Here is a 14,638-nt window from a genome sequence, read left to right as displayed (position 1 = left end):
CAGTATTAGGCAACAACTTCCCAGACTCCACACTCACTTCTCTCTGTCAGACCCAGTCCACATGGCACTAGGATAGGAGGTGTTTCGGTCATAAGAAGGGAGTCGATAAGGCCGTCCTATCACTAGGACAACCAAGATGGCAGCTAGAGTATGGCTCCCCAACAATTAGAGAATGGGGGCACTATCCCTTTCTAGCAAGAGGGGGTAAAGATGAAGGGATATCTTAAGTCTAAGCATTCAAGACACAAACGCAAAAGAAGATGGGTACCATTAAGCAATTATGGAGAATTGCTCACTGCTTCTGCCAAACACCCCATGGCAGAGTATTCACAGAACTTAAAGAAGAAAAGTCAACATAAGTCTCAAGTATTCAATTAAAAAAAAAACCCAAAGTATAAAAAATTAAGACACTGGAAGTTTAATCCCAAGACGACTACATCCTTCTACATAAAAACCATCCTTGAAGCACACAATGGAACTGGGGACGCTCTTCTGAGCAGCTCCCTCTTCAAACCGCTTCACATCAGGAGTTTAACACAGCAATGCATCTGAGGCGAAGAACATCTGCTCTTGAACAACAACAGGCTTTTGAAGGATTTTTCTGTTGCACACCCAGTGAGCTGCAGGGTCTTGGGTAGATAAAGACTTTAAAATCAAAATCAGAAAACGGCCTTTGATTCAGGCATTCCGCTCTCCTCGCCATCGGGCTTTCTGCCCTGGCTGCACTAGCTGATGTTCCTCAAAGGGCTGGCCTCGCCGCCACCACATAATGGGTTTATTGTGAAGTGAGACACAACCTGCGGTGTCTCCGTGCTTGCTTCATGGCAAAGAGGAAGAGTGGAATTCGTTTTCTCAAAAAACACTGTAGTTTTCAGAACTGCCTTTGGCCCTGGACAGTTATGAGCTACACAAAAAAGTAAAATGAATTTTAAAACAAACAGCAGTAGCTGCTTTGTTTCGTGAGCCATCCATAACCAAAAGGAGCTCTGTCACAGGGGACCCAAAGGCTAGGATACCACAGGGGAGACACCCACCCTTCTTGAAGTGTCCACCTTACAACTGTCCAACACTATAAAGCTAATCACCCAAAACCACAGTCAGGCCAATAAAGACGGCAGGGCACACACTGGCTAGCCTTCAAAGTTAGTGGCCAATATCGACTTAGAGTGGGGCGCAGGACTCAAGCCCGGGGACTGGCTAATGTGGTTTCACAGGTACATCCAAGCACTTCTGGGCAGTCTCTAGGCATAGGTAGTCTGAGTAATCTAGGACGAGGCCGCTCAAAGCTAACCTCAGAGCTCCTTACGTTTCTTTTGGAGAGATGCAAACAGATTTTGACATTAAATATTTAACTGGAATTTTTTTAAAGGTTTCCTAAGTAACAAAGAGGTCTGATATACTATATAAGTTCTCTTGTGAAAAATGCTGAAACTTTTGTGGGAAAAAGGAATGTTCCAGTAAGCTTCCTCGAGAGGATTTTTTTGGGTTAAGATACTCTTTAATTATTGGTATTTTCCAATTTAACACTAGTAGCTTGGAACTCCTACCATTAAGTTGAAATTTTTTAAAAAAATAGGTATTTAACACTGTATGACAACATATTTACAGTTTAAATAGAAATTTTCTTTTCAATAACCAAAATACATCTTTAGCAAAAATTTAGAATGTAAAATTTTATAAAATAAACACCCATAGAAAAGCAGAACATTATTTCAGTACCATTTCAGATTTCGCCTAAGATGAAGGTTTTATGTAAATACTGACACCCCCCTCCCCCCAATGGACAAGCAGGGCTCCTACCAGTAAGAAGATCCCTTCTTCCAACAAGCAATTTGCCTTCCTGATTTGGGCTGTTTTTATAAAATTCTGATCCAAACATTTTCCAAGATGGACACTAAAATACTGATCAACAAAATCTTCAAGAAGAATCCGCAGTGCTGGCTGTGGGCAGCTGTGAGACAAGATCACCGCAAAAAAAAACGCCTCTTTTCTAGATTCACTGGTTCACACTGCAGCTGCAGGTGTCACGGTGGGTCGTGCTCCCAAGCCCTGCAATGGGGGTGCTACGTGGCTGCCTGGTGGCCCCCCACACGGGACTCACCCTGATGTAGGTGAGTGGCAAATAAACTGGCTTCACAGGCCCACAGCGCCCTGCCCCGCCTCTGTGAGCAAGAGCTTTCCAGTCACCCTAACGCTCAGGCGGGAGCCAGGTCAGAGACAGACTGGGAATCAGCCTCAGGGAAATGCAGTTTGTTTGTTTTCCCTTGTGATGACTATACCCATCTCGAGGAAAATTCTTTTATTCATGTGGCTTGTTAAAAAGTAAGAAAGGAGTAGCGGTCAACTTTGGCCAAAACAAAAAGCTTTTGCGCAGTGTCTAGCTCTGTCCAAGTGCACTTGGCTCCCGGGCTGCTCTTGATAGGAGTTTCTGGTAGAGGTATTTGCATGTGCTCCCTCAGCCACACCGTCCGATTTCAGATCACAAATGATGACTTGTGTCTGAAGTCGCCCTGCAAGGCCAACACAGGGTTAGACACGGCCACGCTCTACCAACCCAGGGCCCTGAGTGGAGAGGGAGAGTGGAAGCCAGGTCTAATCCCTGCTTCCCTGAAGAAGAAACTTAAGGCAAAACAAACCAAATGAAACCATTCTTCAAAAGTAACATCAACTATTAGAGCCTGCAAAACGTGAACGCCGAGAGTGTGTACAAACACTGCACTGGGAGGGTTTCCAAGGACGAATGTCATTTTTTTCTGCTGGAAACACCTCGATTTCTAGGTTTCCTAAACAATGTCAGCTCTGTTGTCTCACTCCTTCCCTTACCTCCTCATCTGTCCTGATATAGTTCACGCCATCTGACTTCCCCGGACTCTTGTAACTGAAAAACGAGGAGAGAGGGCTTCAGTGACTACTGATTTTTCATGTAATCCCAACTTAAACTTTGGTTTTGTCACTTAAGACAGAAGACAGGCTCACCTTTCGCCATTCTGTTTATTATTGATGAAGTAACCCCGTCTGTACGCGCAGCAGATGCCCACTGTGATCAGGGCCAGTACAGCAAGGACCACCAGGATCCCCCCAATAATGCCACCAATGTTCAGGTCATCTGGAGAAGAGAGGGATTGAGGGAAGAAAGGACACACACTATCTGGTCTTACTTACAAAAGCCCCTGACCCCCACTGCGCCTCCTTCCTTCCAGCATCCTTCCACTTGCCCGCTCTGCCCTCTCATGCCTACCCCAGCCAGAAGAGCAGCGTGAGACCACTTCAACTCTTTCTAGCCTGGAACATACAGGACCAGACCCCCGCTCTCACTTGGAAAAAGTACTGAGGCCTCCAAAGTTCAAATGCTGTTATACTTAATCCTGTATTAAAGGGGGCTTAGCATTGTATAAAAGGCTTTACAATCTTCTGGCTAAATCCCTGAAAATATTATTAATGGAGAAAATGGTTTCACTTTATAAAGACAGAATTAAGGAACCAGGAATCCCAAAGAAAAAAATCCTAATTTCCAAGGATTCCCTTTGCTGTGCATTATTTGGGGAAAGAGAACTAGTTTCTCACAGCACTGAAAAGTAAAAATATGAGGTGGCAACATGACCTTTCACTATCGGCTGCCTGGCCTCATATCTACAAGCCCCTAGGAGAAGAGCCCTTGACCCCCTCTTCCCATTTCTGTATACCTGGCAACGGTACTCAGTCCCTTCAGTGTGGGGCACTGGGGCTGTTTCATTCATGCAGATGAAAATGCAATGGAAAACATGCAGGTGATATACCAACATAAGCCAACTAACTTGGAAGTTGTTAAATTCTCCCTCATCCTAGTACAGTGGTTTCAAATATGAGTGTGCATTTAAAAATTGAAATTTTGACTTTAAAATGTCAATTCCCAAGCTCTATCACTACAGAGATTCAGTAGGTCTGGGGCAAAGCCCAAGAGTCTTCCTCCTGCCCTGGAGCAGTTTCCTGAATTTGACAGATGACAAGAATCCCCTGGAATTCTGTCTGACACACAGACATTTCCAGACCTCCCCTGGGGACTGAGTCCGTACGCCTGGGGTGGGGCCTCGGAATCCGTACGTGAAACAGTGCACTCAAACGATTCTCACAATCAGACAAGCTTGGAAAACACTGCTCGGGTCGGTATGCGCTGAGCTAGCTCCCCAGGTGATGGGGATTGTGGCATGCCGCATCTGCCCAGCCCTGCCTTCAGCACCTCCCCGTCAGGACCAGCACTCTAGACACGGCAGCATCACAGAACGGGGTGAAGTTACTGAGGCCAAAACTCTGGGTGTCAGCTTACCACAACATGATTATAACTGGATAAATTTCTGGAGACCAGACCTTATACGACATTATGTTTTGATAATTCTATCAAAGAAATGGAGTGAGTTAGTCTATCTATCCATCCATCCATCCATCTATCTATTTTAAGTAGTCTCCACACCCAGCACAGAGCCCAACACAGGCTCGAACTCATGACCCTGAGATCAAGACCATGAGAGACTGTGGACTCTGGGAAACAAACTGAGGGCTTCAGAGGGGAAGGGGCTGGGGGATTGGGCTAGCATGGTGATGGGTATTAAGGAGGGCATGTGTTGCATGGAGCACTGGGTGTTATACGCAAATAATGAAGCATGGAACACTACATCAAAAACTAAGGATGTACTGTATGGTGACTAACATAATAAAAAATTATTAAAAAAAAAGACCTGAGCTAAGATCAAGAGTCAGACGCTTACACCCCAGAAATGGAGTTTATTAAACTCAGTTAAGGGCCACTTGGTGGCTCAGTAGGTTAAGCGTCTGCCTTCGGCTCAGGTCATGATCCCAGGGTCCTGGGACTGAGCCCTGAGTTGGGCTCCCTGCTCAGTGGGGAGCCTGCTTCTCCCTCTCCCTCTGCTGTTCCCCCCACCTGTGCTCTCTGGCTCACTCTCTCTGTCAAATAAATAAATAAAATCTTTAAAAAATGTTTTAAAAATAAATAAAACTCAGTTAAAAGTGGCATGATTAGCTGTGTTCCCAACACCAGAAAGTCTATTTTGAGGAGATAAGCATATTGCAAGTAATCACTTATTCGTCATTTAGCTGTTACTCAGAACTTTCTCATCTTTCCTTTCAATGTACCCGAGTAGGTTTTAGTGGGTCTAGCCCTCTCCAGAAGAAAGCTGACCAGTTGTCTAAACTGATGGTCTAATATTAGATTCAAAATGTTCTAACCACGTGCCAGTCTTCAGATGAAATATTTTCAAAAAGGGACTCACAGACTTCCATCTCCTGCTCCTCACACCTGGCTGAGCCTGCATCATTGGAAGCGATGCAGTAATACTGCCCGGAGTCCTCCTTGTGAACAGCATTGAAAACCTGCTCCAGGAAATTACAAGTAAATCATGAGACCAGTCAACAGGGTGGACCTCTGGGGACCTAAGAGAAGCGATCGCCACACTCCTCTCACCCACCAGGGTGCTGAGTCCAGAGCCTAGTCAAACGTCTGCTCGTTTGCTCTTGGTTTCCTTTCGGTTTCCCGCTCACCATCCAGGTTCTTCCCGGATATTCCCCAGCTGTCTCACCCAAGAACTCCTGAACCATGAGATCCCCTCAGGTTTTTGGAGATATCAAAGCCACACTGAGAATGCAGTGTGAGCTTTACTGTATTCAGGGAAAGAGACTCTCTGCTGAGGATTGTTTCTCAGCAACATTTGGGCAATACGAATACAGAGGATCCTGTATAACCTGGCTCGTTACCACGTGTAGTTGGAGGCACCACGATCAGGAGGCCTGGCTGCAGGAAAGCCCGGCGGAGACGCTGCTGTGGAAGGCAGTCTGTCCTCCACACACGAACCATCTTAGTTCATCTCTCCCCCCACCCGCTTCCCACCACCACCACCAGGTTACTTTGAAGAAACTCCTAGACACATTTTATCCATAAATACTTCAGCACGCAACTCTAAAACACTAGGACTTCTTCAGATTATAACTACAATACCATTGCTGCACCTAGAGCAACGAACAATTCCTTAATGTCGAATATCCCGCCAGTCATCCAATTTCCCTGGCTCATGATTTTTACAGTTGGTTAATCACATCAGGACCCTAACATCACCTACCCACTACATTTGTTTAACAGACCTCCACAATCACCTTTATTTTACAGGTTTCCCTTCCTTTATTTTATCCCCTTAGAACTTACTTTCTTATAAAAACGAGGGGAGGTTCATTTTTCCCACAGAATCTCCAATATTATAGGTTTTTAGTTTCTGTCTTATAAGGTTCATTGTCTCTCCTAATAAGTGCTCTTTCCACCAGAGGTATCCCTTCCTCAACAAAGACATTTCTATCCTCACGTCTGAGAAGAGATCTTACCAGAGTGCCTGTTTCAGAGTTTAGGAGAAAAGAGGAATTTCGGAATCTGGGATTGGCTCTGGAGTCCGTGGGCAGTGGCACATCGTTGCGATACCAGCTGTAGTGCGGCCGGGGGTAGCCCTCGCTCTCCTGGCAGTGCAGCGTGGCCATCTTGCCCACGGGCACAGCCTTTGGGACCCTGCACACAGGAGGTACTGGCTTCACTGTGGGAGAAATACGGGTTGGGGTTTCAGATCGGCAACACAACTGATTCTTCCCAAAGCCCACAGTAAACCTGCTCCCAAAACAGGAAAACCAGCCAGGGAATGCGCCAGTGCCATCCCCACGTCACGCCCGCAGGCTCATCCTGCCCGTGTAATCCCATAGCGTATTTCCAATGCCTCCACCTCCCAAGGAGCACCTCCTACAGCTGGTGGAGGGGAGTGGCTGGAGCTCCACTTCCCTTCTCACTTTCCACCCCAACTCAGGCAGTCCGAGCTCCCATAACCTCCCACCCCCTAAGTCCTGTGATACCCCCAGGATATAGCCCTAGGAGGAAAGACCTGGTCTTTTTAAAATTTGTATTTATTTATTTTTCTCCTTCCCCAATCTTTTTTATTTTATAGACAGACTCATGAGGCCTAAAGGGGGTACACGTTGTAACTTCGTGTGAGTTCCTACCTTGCACAGTTAACTCAATGACAATCTCATCAATTTCCTTGCGGTCGTTTCGAGCAACCACCTCACAGCGATAAAGTGCTGAGTCTTTCCGGGTCACATTCCAGATCCTTAGAGAGGTTTTCCCCAATAGTTCTGCACGACCTGCCAAATCTCCTATAGAAAAGAGGATGCAGAACATAAAAAGACAGTTTAAAGACATCTTTGCCACCTGAAGAAGGTGGCTTCTGGGGCTAGCATTTAATGCCTCAATAAGGAGACCGCAGACTGGCTTCTGTTTCTGCTTCTGTAGAAGAGAGGTGAACTGAGGACACTGAGCACCAAAATAGTACCTGGTCTGTAAGAGGACTCATTACATGTGTCTCTGTTGTTAAACCAGGGACCTCATTTCCTTCTCATCATTCCTAGCCAGGATTCCCCATCAAAAGAGAAAAAAAAATCAAACAAACAACATTAAAAAACAACCAGTATTCATAAATGGTGCTGGGACAACTGGATATCCACAAGCAAGAGAATGAGGTTGGACCTCTACCTCACACTATACACAACGAAGACCCTCCTAGAGGAGTTAACAGTGTGGGGACTCCTGGGTGGCTCAGTCGGTCAAGTGTGTGCCTTCGTCATGCCTCAAGTCATGATCCCAGGACGCCCGGCTGTCAATGCGGAGTCTGCTTGTCCCTCTCCCTCTGCCCCTCCCCCCTGCTTGTGCTCTCTCTCTCTTGTAGTCTCTCTCGAGCACTCGCTCTCTCTCAAATAAAAGGAATCTTCAAAAAAAAAAAAAAAAAACAAGAGTTAACAGTATGACTTAAGAAAAAGCAGACATAAATCATCATGACCTCGGATTAGGCAATAATTTCTTAGAAATGACACCAAGACCACAAGCATAAAAAAAAAAGTTACACTGGCTCTCACTGGGCTTTCATAAAAAATTTTTAAAACTTTTGTGCTTTAAAGGACACATGCAAGTTTTGAAAAGACAATCCACTAAATGGGAGAAAGTATCTGCAAATCATGTATCCGGGACAAAGGACTAGTATCCAGAATATATAAGGAATTTGCAACTCAACAATAAATAGACAAATAACATAAATAAAAATGGACAAAGGATTTGCGTAGACATTTCTCCAAAGAAAATACACAAATGGTCACCAAGAACATGAAGATATGCTCAGCATCATTAGTCACTAAGGAAATGCAAATCAAAACCATTAGGAGATACCACGTCACACCCACTAGGCTGGCCAGAATGGAAAAGACAATTACAAATGTTAGCGAGGATACAGGGAAATACACTGCTGAAGGAATGTAAAATGGTGTGGCCACTTGGGAATATAGTTTGGCAGGTTCTTAAAAAGTCTATACATGCAGCTACCACATTACCTAGCAATTGTACTTGTGGTCATTTATTGTCCCCAAGTGAAAACTTATGTTTACACAAAAACCATTATGTTTACATGAATATCCATAGCTGCATTATTGATAATAGCCAAAAACTGGAAACCCAAGTGTACATCAACTTATAAATGGATAAAAAAAAAAGTGGTCTACCTACAATGAAATATTATTCCCCCATATAAAAAGGAATGAAGTACTGACACGTGCTACGCCGTACATGGACCTTGAAAATAATATGCTGAGTGCAAGGAGGAATCACAAAGGACCACATGCTGTATGATTCCGTCTATGTGACGTGTCCAGAATAGGCAAATCCCCAGAGACAATGGAGGTTACTGGTTGCTGCAGCTGGGGACAAAGGGGAACTGCAAACGATATGCAGTTTCTTTTGGGGTTGATGGAAGTGTTCTGGAATTTGATAGCAGTGATGGCTGCACATCTTTGTTGAATATACTAACAACCGCTGAAGGGTACACTTTAAAAAATGTTTTATGCTATATAAATTATATATGCTATATAAAAAGATGGTAACTCTTTCAAAGAAGCATGAAGAACCTAAACAATGACAAATAAAGGGGCGCCTGCATGGCTCAGTCGGTTAGGCGTCCGCCTTCGGCTTGGGTCATGATCCCAGGGTCCTGGGATCGAGTCCCGCATCGGGCTCCCTGCTCGGTGGGGAGTCTGCTTCTCCCTTTGCCCCCGCCTGCCACTCCCCCTGCTTGTGCTCTGTCAAATAAATAAAATCTTAAAAAAAAAAAAAAAGAATGACAAATAAGGGAAGGAGTTAGAAAAAAATGACACAAAATAGAAAATAATTATTACTAAATCTGCTGACAGGTGGCAAGAACAGGAAGGATTTACCATAATATAATAAAAACAGAAAAATGCTTATGATGAAAGACGAACATTTGCAAAGGCATTTTCTAATAGGAAGGTTGTTATCCAGTAGCCATTAGTAGAGGATTAGAATTTCCACCATGTAAGAAAATAGTAAATAAAAATCTATCAAAGCTATGGGATGTTTATATAAATATAATTGAGAATATTACTCAACTATAAAAAAGGATGAGATCCTGCCATCTGTGACAACATCAATGGGCCTAGAGAATATATGCTAAGTGAAACGAGATCAGACAGAGAAAGACAAGTACCATATGATTTCACTTCTATGTGTGACCTAAAACAAAACAAACAACAATAAAAGCTCAAAACAGATTTATAGCGAACAAACTGGTGGTTGCCAGAGGGGAAGGGGTGGGCGGAAAGGCAAAACAGGTGAAGAAGGATTAAAGGAAACAAACTTCCAGTTATAAAATAAATAAGTCACGAGATAAAACGTACAATATAGAAAATATAGTCAATAATATAATAATAATGTTGTATGGTGACTACACTTCTTGCGGTGAGCACTGAGTACCATTTGTCTAATCACTATGTTGTATACTTGAACCTAACATAACACTGTATGTCACCCATACTTCGACAATAAATTTTTTTAAAATTTTCAGGATCGGAGAGCCTGGGTGGCTCAGTTGGTTAAGTGTCTGCCTTCAGCTCAGGTCATGATCCCAGGGTCCCAGAGTCCTGGGATCGAGCCCCACATCGGGCTCCCTGCTCAGTGGGGAGCCTGCTTCTCCCTTTCCCTCTGCTGTTCCCCTGTTTGTGCTCTCTCTGTGTCAAATAAATAAATAAAATCTTAAAAAAAAAAAGAGTATAAAAAAATTTGGGGGGAAGCTTTTGACACAGTCCTGAATTAAGGCAAGAGAAGAAGCCAAGCAGGATTCAAATTTTCCTGTAGCCCTCATAATTTGTGTATAAATACCCTCCCCCCATCCCTCTGGCTAAGAGTAAGGTGTTTAATTCCCAGGAACAGGAAGTTCTTTTTTTTTTTTTTTTTAAGATTTTATTTGAGAGAGAGAGAGAATGAGAGAGAGAGAGCATGAGAGGGGGGAGGGTCAGAGGGAGAGGGAAAAGCAGACTCCCTGCTCAGCAGCAGGGCTCGATCCCAGGACCCTGGGATCATGACCTGAGCTGAAGGTAGATGCTTAACTGAGCCACCCAGATGCCCCCCAAAAAGATGATTTTTAAGAGCCTATGACTCCTGATGATATTGGGGACCCAAAGCAGGAAGACTGAAATTTGGCTGTTTCTACAACATCTCTCATCTTCTCTGAAGCCCCAACTATCGACTTCTTTGGGAACTCCAAAGCCAGCCCTTAGAAGCTGTTGCATTTGTCCCTCGTGTTTACCCCGTCCCTCCCGTGCAAGTGAAGGTAAGGTCCCACTGCATGTCATCTATAATTTCTCTCTCTCCCTCCCTTGCCACAGCCAGCTCCTAGCAATCCCTCCCCATCTCTCTCTACACTGCCTCAACCTTAGCTCAGGCCATCAGCAGCTCCCTTCTGCCATCTGCAAAAAAATTCTAAATTAGCACCCCTGCTCTGCGTTTTCCCCATCCCCAAAGCCAAGTAAAGTCTTTCTAAAGTATAAATGAAATCATCTCCCTTCCCTCTAAAAAATCTTTGCAGAACTCAAGATACTGTCCATTCTTGCGTGGCATTCAGTGCTTTTTGCCTGGCCCCGCCATGCCTCGCCAGCATGCGGAGTCACTCCTCTCTCCCCTCCTGAAGTCCCAGCTGTGACAGAGAACTTGCAGTTTCCTTAAGCCAACCTGCCTTTGCTTCCATTTATATGCAGAGCATTCTTTCTTGCCCAACACCTTCCTCCACCCCACCCCTCACCATCTGGCCTGGTTAACCAGCTTCATAACTCAGCCTAGATGTCACTTCCGGGAAGCCTCCCCCACCACCTGCCCTGCTCCTACTGCATGTGATCAGAGACACCCTAAGCTGACGTCTGTTCTAGCAAATGCTTTCTCAATGTGGGAACCTTGGCGCACAGCAGGTGCTCAGTAGATACCTGTCTGGTCTCCTTGCTGTTCCACGTGATCCTTCTGATTAACTCATTCAGCTGGTATTATGATGGGACCATGATAAGAAGATGGCCTAGGAAAATGTTCACTCTGATAGATCAACAGGACGGGCTACAGATAGATTTAAATCATAACTGATGAGGTGATACTTGTTGAAGCTGAATGACAGGGACAGGGAGGTTCAACACACTATTCTCATTACTTTTCCATGTTTGAATTTTCCGTAAGTGAAACAAACAAAACAAAACAAAAAAACAATCACCAGTCAGAAGAAAGTCTCTGGGCACAGGTATATGACTGGGCCTTGTGGACAAAGGAAGAGATTAGAGGATCATACCCTGAATTCTGTTGTCAAAAAACACGTATGTGGTTTGGTCATCTTGAATTTTCTTCCATTCGATCCTGGGGTCACTTGTCTGTGAATCCGTAATGATACAAGATAGTTCCACACCTAATGAGCAAAAAAAAAAAAAAAAAAAGACCTCTTAGGGAATGGGAAACAATTTTATGATCACTTGTATACCTGGACCCTGCAAGCTATCTCTAATCTTAAAGAAGTCTTGCACGCAGGTTAAAAAATCTGTCTCCAGGTTCTAAATGACTTTAAGAAAAGATGAATTTTAGCCAGAAAAATAACAAAGACAATTAGCAAGGACTTTTACTACATAGAGTACATACTCCCCCTTAATACTCTGCTTGTATGTAAGAAAATTCTTTGTTATATATGTGCAAAGCCAGGGCAGGAATCTGATTCTAGCCAGCACAAAACCTGCTGAAGGAGTGCTTCACTGACACACGTGCACAGCAAACGCACCGCTAAGGAGCCACCACCAGGACACCTCTCGGGCACTGCAGGCATGTGTGTCTGTCCTGAGTTGGCTGCAAGACTACCAAATGTCCATTAGATGGTGCCCATTCTCCCTTGTACATACTTTCAAATTCCTGTACCACTGGGGTTCGGTTGCTGGACTTGAGATTCACCGCCCCAATCAAGCAACCTGAAGGAAAAACATAAAGTAAAATCAGAGACAATACAACTCTAAAAAGCAGAGAACCCTCCAACCAAGTTCAGATTTTTCCCTTCTATGTAGGCTACCATCACTAACCACAAAGGATAGAAAAATATTATATTCCAAAACAAAGTCTCTTAGATACAGCAAGCTGATCGCTTTCTTTCTTAGTGTGACCTCACTGGAATGAACTGAGGGGAGGAGTTCTGAAAATTTAGTTCAGGACATAACCGCCCTGGAGCTAAAGCTCTAAGAATTTCCTTCTTGCTTCAGAGCCATTCTTAATCCTGTCAACGTCTTTCATCCAGACCCACCTGGACCTTGTCATTCCTGCCTCCTGCATCTCTCCTCTCCTCTAGGCTTCCAACCCAGCAACCACACTCTTGGTGGGTTTAATATGGCCCGGACCCATGGCCTGGTACCTTCCCCTTCAGGATGACACAACATTCTCTGGTACAGATATCAACCAGCTAAGAGACCACCTCACTATATTAACCATGTAACCCAGTGATTCCCATCCATTAAAAAGTTTTCACTAGGGGCGCCTGGGTGGCTCAGTCAGTTAAGCGTCCAACTCTTGATTTCGGCTCAGGTCGTGATTCCGCTCCTGGGATCGAGCCCCATGCGGGGCTACCCACTCAGAGGGAGTCTGCTTTTCTCCCCACTCAGAGGGAGTCTGCTTTTCTCCCTCCCTCTGCTGGCACACGTTCTCTAACATAAATAAATAAACAAAATCTTTAAAAAAAAGTTTTTACTAGTTTTTGGTAAAATGAGAAAAATAATAACAATTTTCATGAAGCTAAACTGAATGAAGCTACTGATGAAATCAAGATAAGCCGATTGCATTGTAATCCCTTTCAAAACCAGCATCGGACTCGCCATGTGTTTCGACAAACATTAAAACCAGTTTATCGTGGTCTCAAATGTGTTACCTACTTTCTTGGAGAAGATCAAGTAGGTACACTGACCACCCACAAAAATCTCATTTTTCAGCTGCCTGGCCTCTAGGAAAATACGCATTCCCCAAAGAAGGCCTTCATACAAAACCCTCATTAAGGTCTCTGGATCTTAGCTTACTATCCCAGCTAAAGACAGCATGCAGAGAGACATGTACTCTAAGCGGGTTTCTAACTCCCTGTGTATTAGTGGGATGCGGGTCACAACAATCCAGTCTTTCCCCTTTTTAAATCTTATTTAATGTGTACATTCCAAGTATACATTTTGATCTTTCTTATTTTGTAAGACTTCATTAATTATAGCAAAAGCCACAAAAAGTTCACTAAGAGGGATGAAAATCAGAAGTATAATACATACACCTGAGTTGCTATTAATTTCTAGAACACCAACTTCTACAAAAGGTTACAGAACCAGCACAAGTAAAGATCATTTTATTTTGAATTGATTAACCATGGGCTACTCGTTTTGGGAACCAGAAACACATCCCATGTATGTGCAGCACTTTCTACTTCTCCTTCAGTCTGAAAGCTCCCAATGACCCACTGATAAAGAGTAATAAATGAGGCTTTGAACATCTACCAAGGCCACACAGGTTCCTTCTAAGGAAATGATCACAGACAGTTCTTTCAGTGCGATCACTATAATTTAGATGATGAGACACTGAAACTCTGGTTACAAATGACTATGACCAGGAATCAGCTTCCAACCCAGAAGCCATCTAAGAGGCCTCTGAGGTAACTCATGGGAGCTTCACTCAACTGGATAATAAACAACTAAACAACCCAATCTGCCCCTTTCCTTTAAGAAGTATGACGCTAAGAGAAGTTAAGAATGCATTAGAGAGCTCACAGTCACCAGAGAAACAGAGTGGAATAGGAGTAAAAGGAGGGATTCGCTGATTTATCAAAATGGTGGAAACACTAGATTTGGTAACAACTGTACCAGAGGACAAAGAGCGTAAGGGGAAGTTACTGTAGTATCTGCAACAATGCCGAATTTCATGAAGGCCAACTGAGACACATTCTTGACAATAAACCTCCAGAGTGAACTAAGCCAATGTGCTTCTTACAACCTAAAAGAAACTAAGGTTAACAGAGCCCAGAAAATGGAAATAATCACCTCTTTTAATGCCTCGACTCTGCAGCAAAGAGGTGAATGCTCTGTACTCCTTAATGAAGCCTCAGCCAGACCGTCTCCTGCCCAATTACCCCGAGCAAGTTTCACAGGCAACTGCCTGTGCCAGTCCTGGAAGACAGTGTGTCCCAGGAAGATTAAACAACAGAGGACCGCTACAAGCAAGTGCCGCTTTGGCCAGGTGAGGATT

At 44.1% G+C, this 14,638-nt stretch overlaps 1 protein-coding gene across 1 annotated transcript in view; it reads right to left on the bottom strand.

Annotated features, from left to right (window-relative positions):
• Nucleotides 1-402: 402 nt before the first annotated feature.
• JAM3 (junctional adhesion molecule 3) overlaps nt 403-14,638 on the bottom strand; it is an 83,635-nt gene continuing 69,399 nt past the window's right edge. Inside the window, exons 2-9 of the mRNA XM_026505376.4 lie at nt 12,280-12,345; nt 11,685-11,798; nt 7,024-7,176; nt 6,364-6,566; nt 5,265-5,364; nt 2,977-3,106; nt 2,824-2,878; nt 403-2,510 (exon numbers count right to left, since the gene is read on the bottom strand). Coding sequence (XP_026361161.1) covers nt 2,475-2,510; nt 2,824-2,878; nt 2,977-3,106; nt 5,265-5,364; nt 6,364-6,566; nt 7,024-7,176; nt 11,685-11,798; nt 12,280-12,345 — 857 coding nt within the window. The 3' untranslated portion in view covers nt 403-2,474. The remainder of the gene's footprint in view (nt 2,511-2,823; nt 2,879-2,976; nt 3,107-5,264; nt 5,365-6,363; nt 6,567-7,023; nt 7,177-11,684; nt 11,799-12,279; nt 12,346-14,638) is intronic.

This window comes from Ursus arctos, unplaced genomic scaffold (genome assembly GCF_023065955.2).
Source record: "Ursus arctos isolate Adak ecotype North America unplaced genomic scaffold, UrsArc2.0 scaffold_22, whole genome shotgun sequence".
In the NCBI taxonomy this organism is placed as follows: Eukaryota; Metazoa; Chordata; class Mammalia; order Carnivora; family Ursidae; genus Ursus; species Ursus arctos.
Note: the sequence above shows the minus strand (reverse complement) of the source record. Positions and strands in the feature narration are given on the sequence as shown.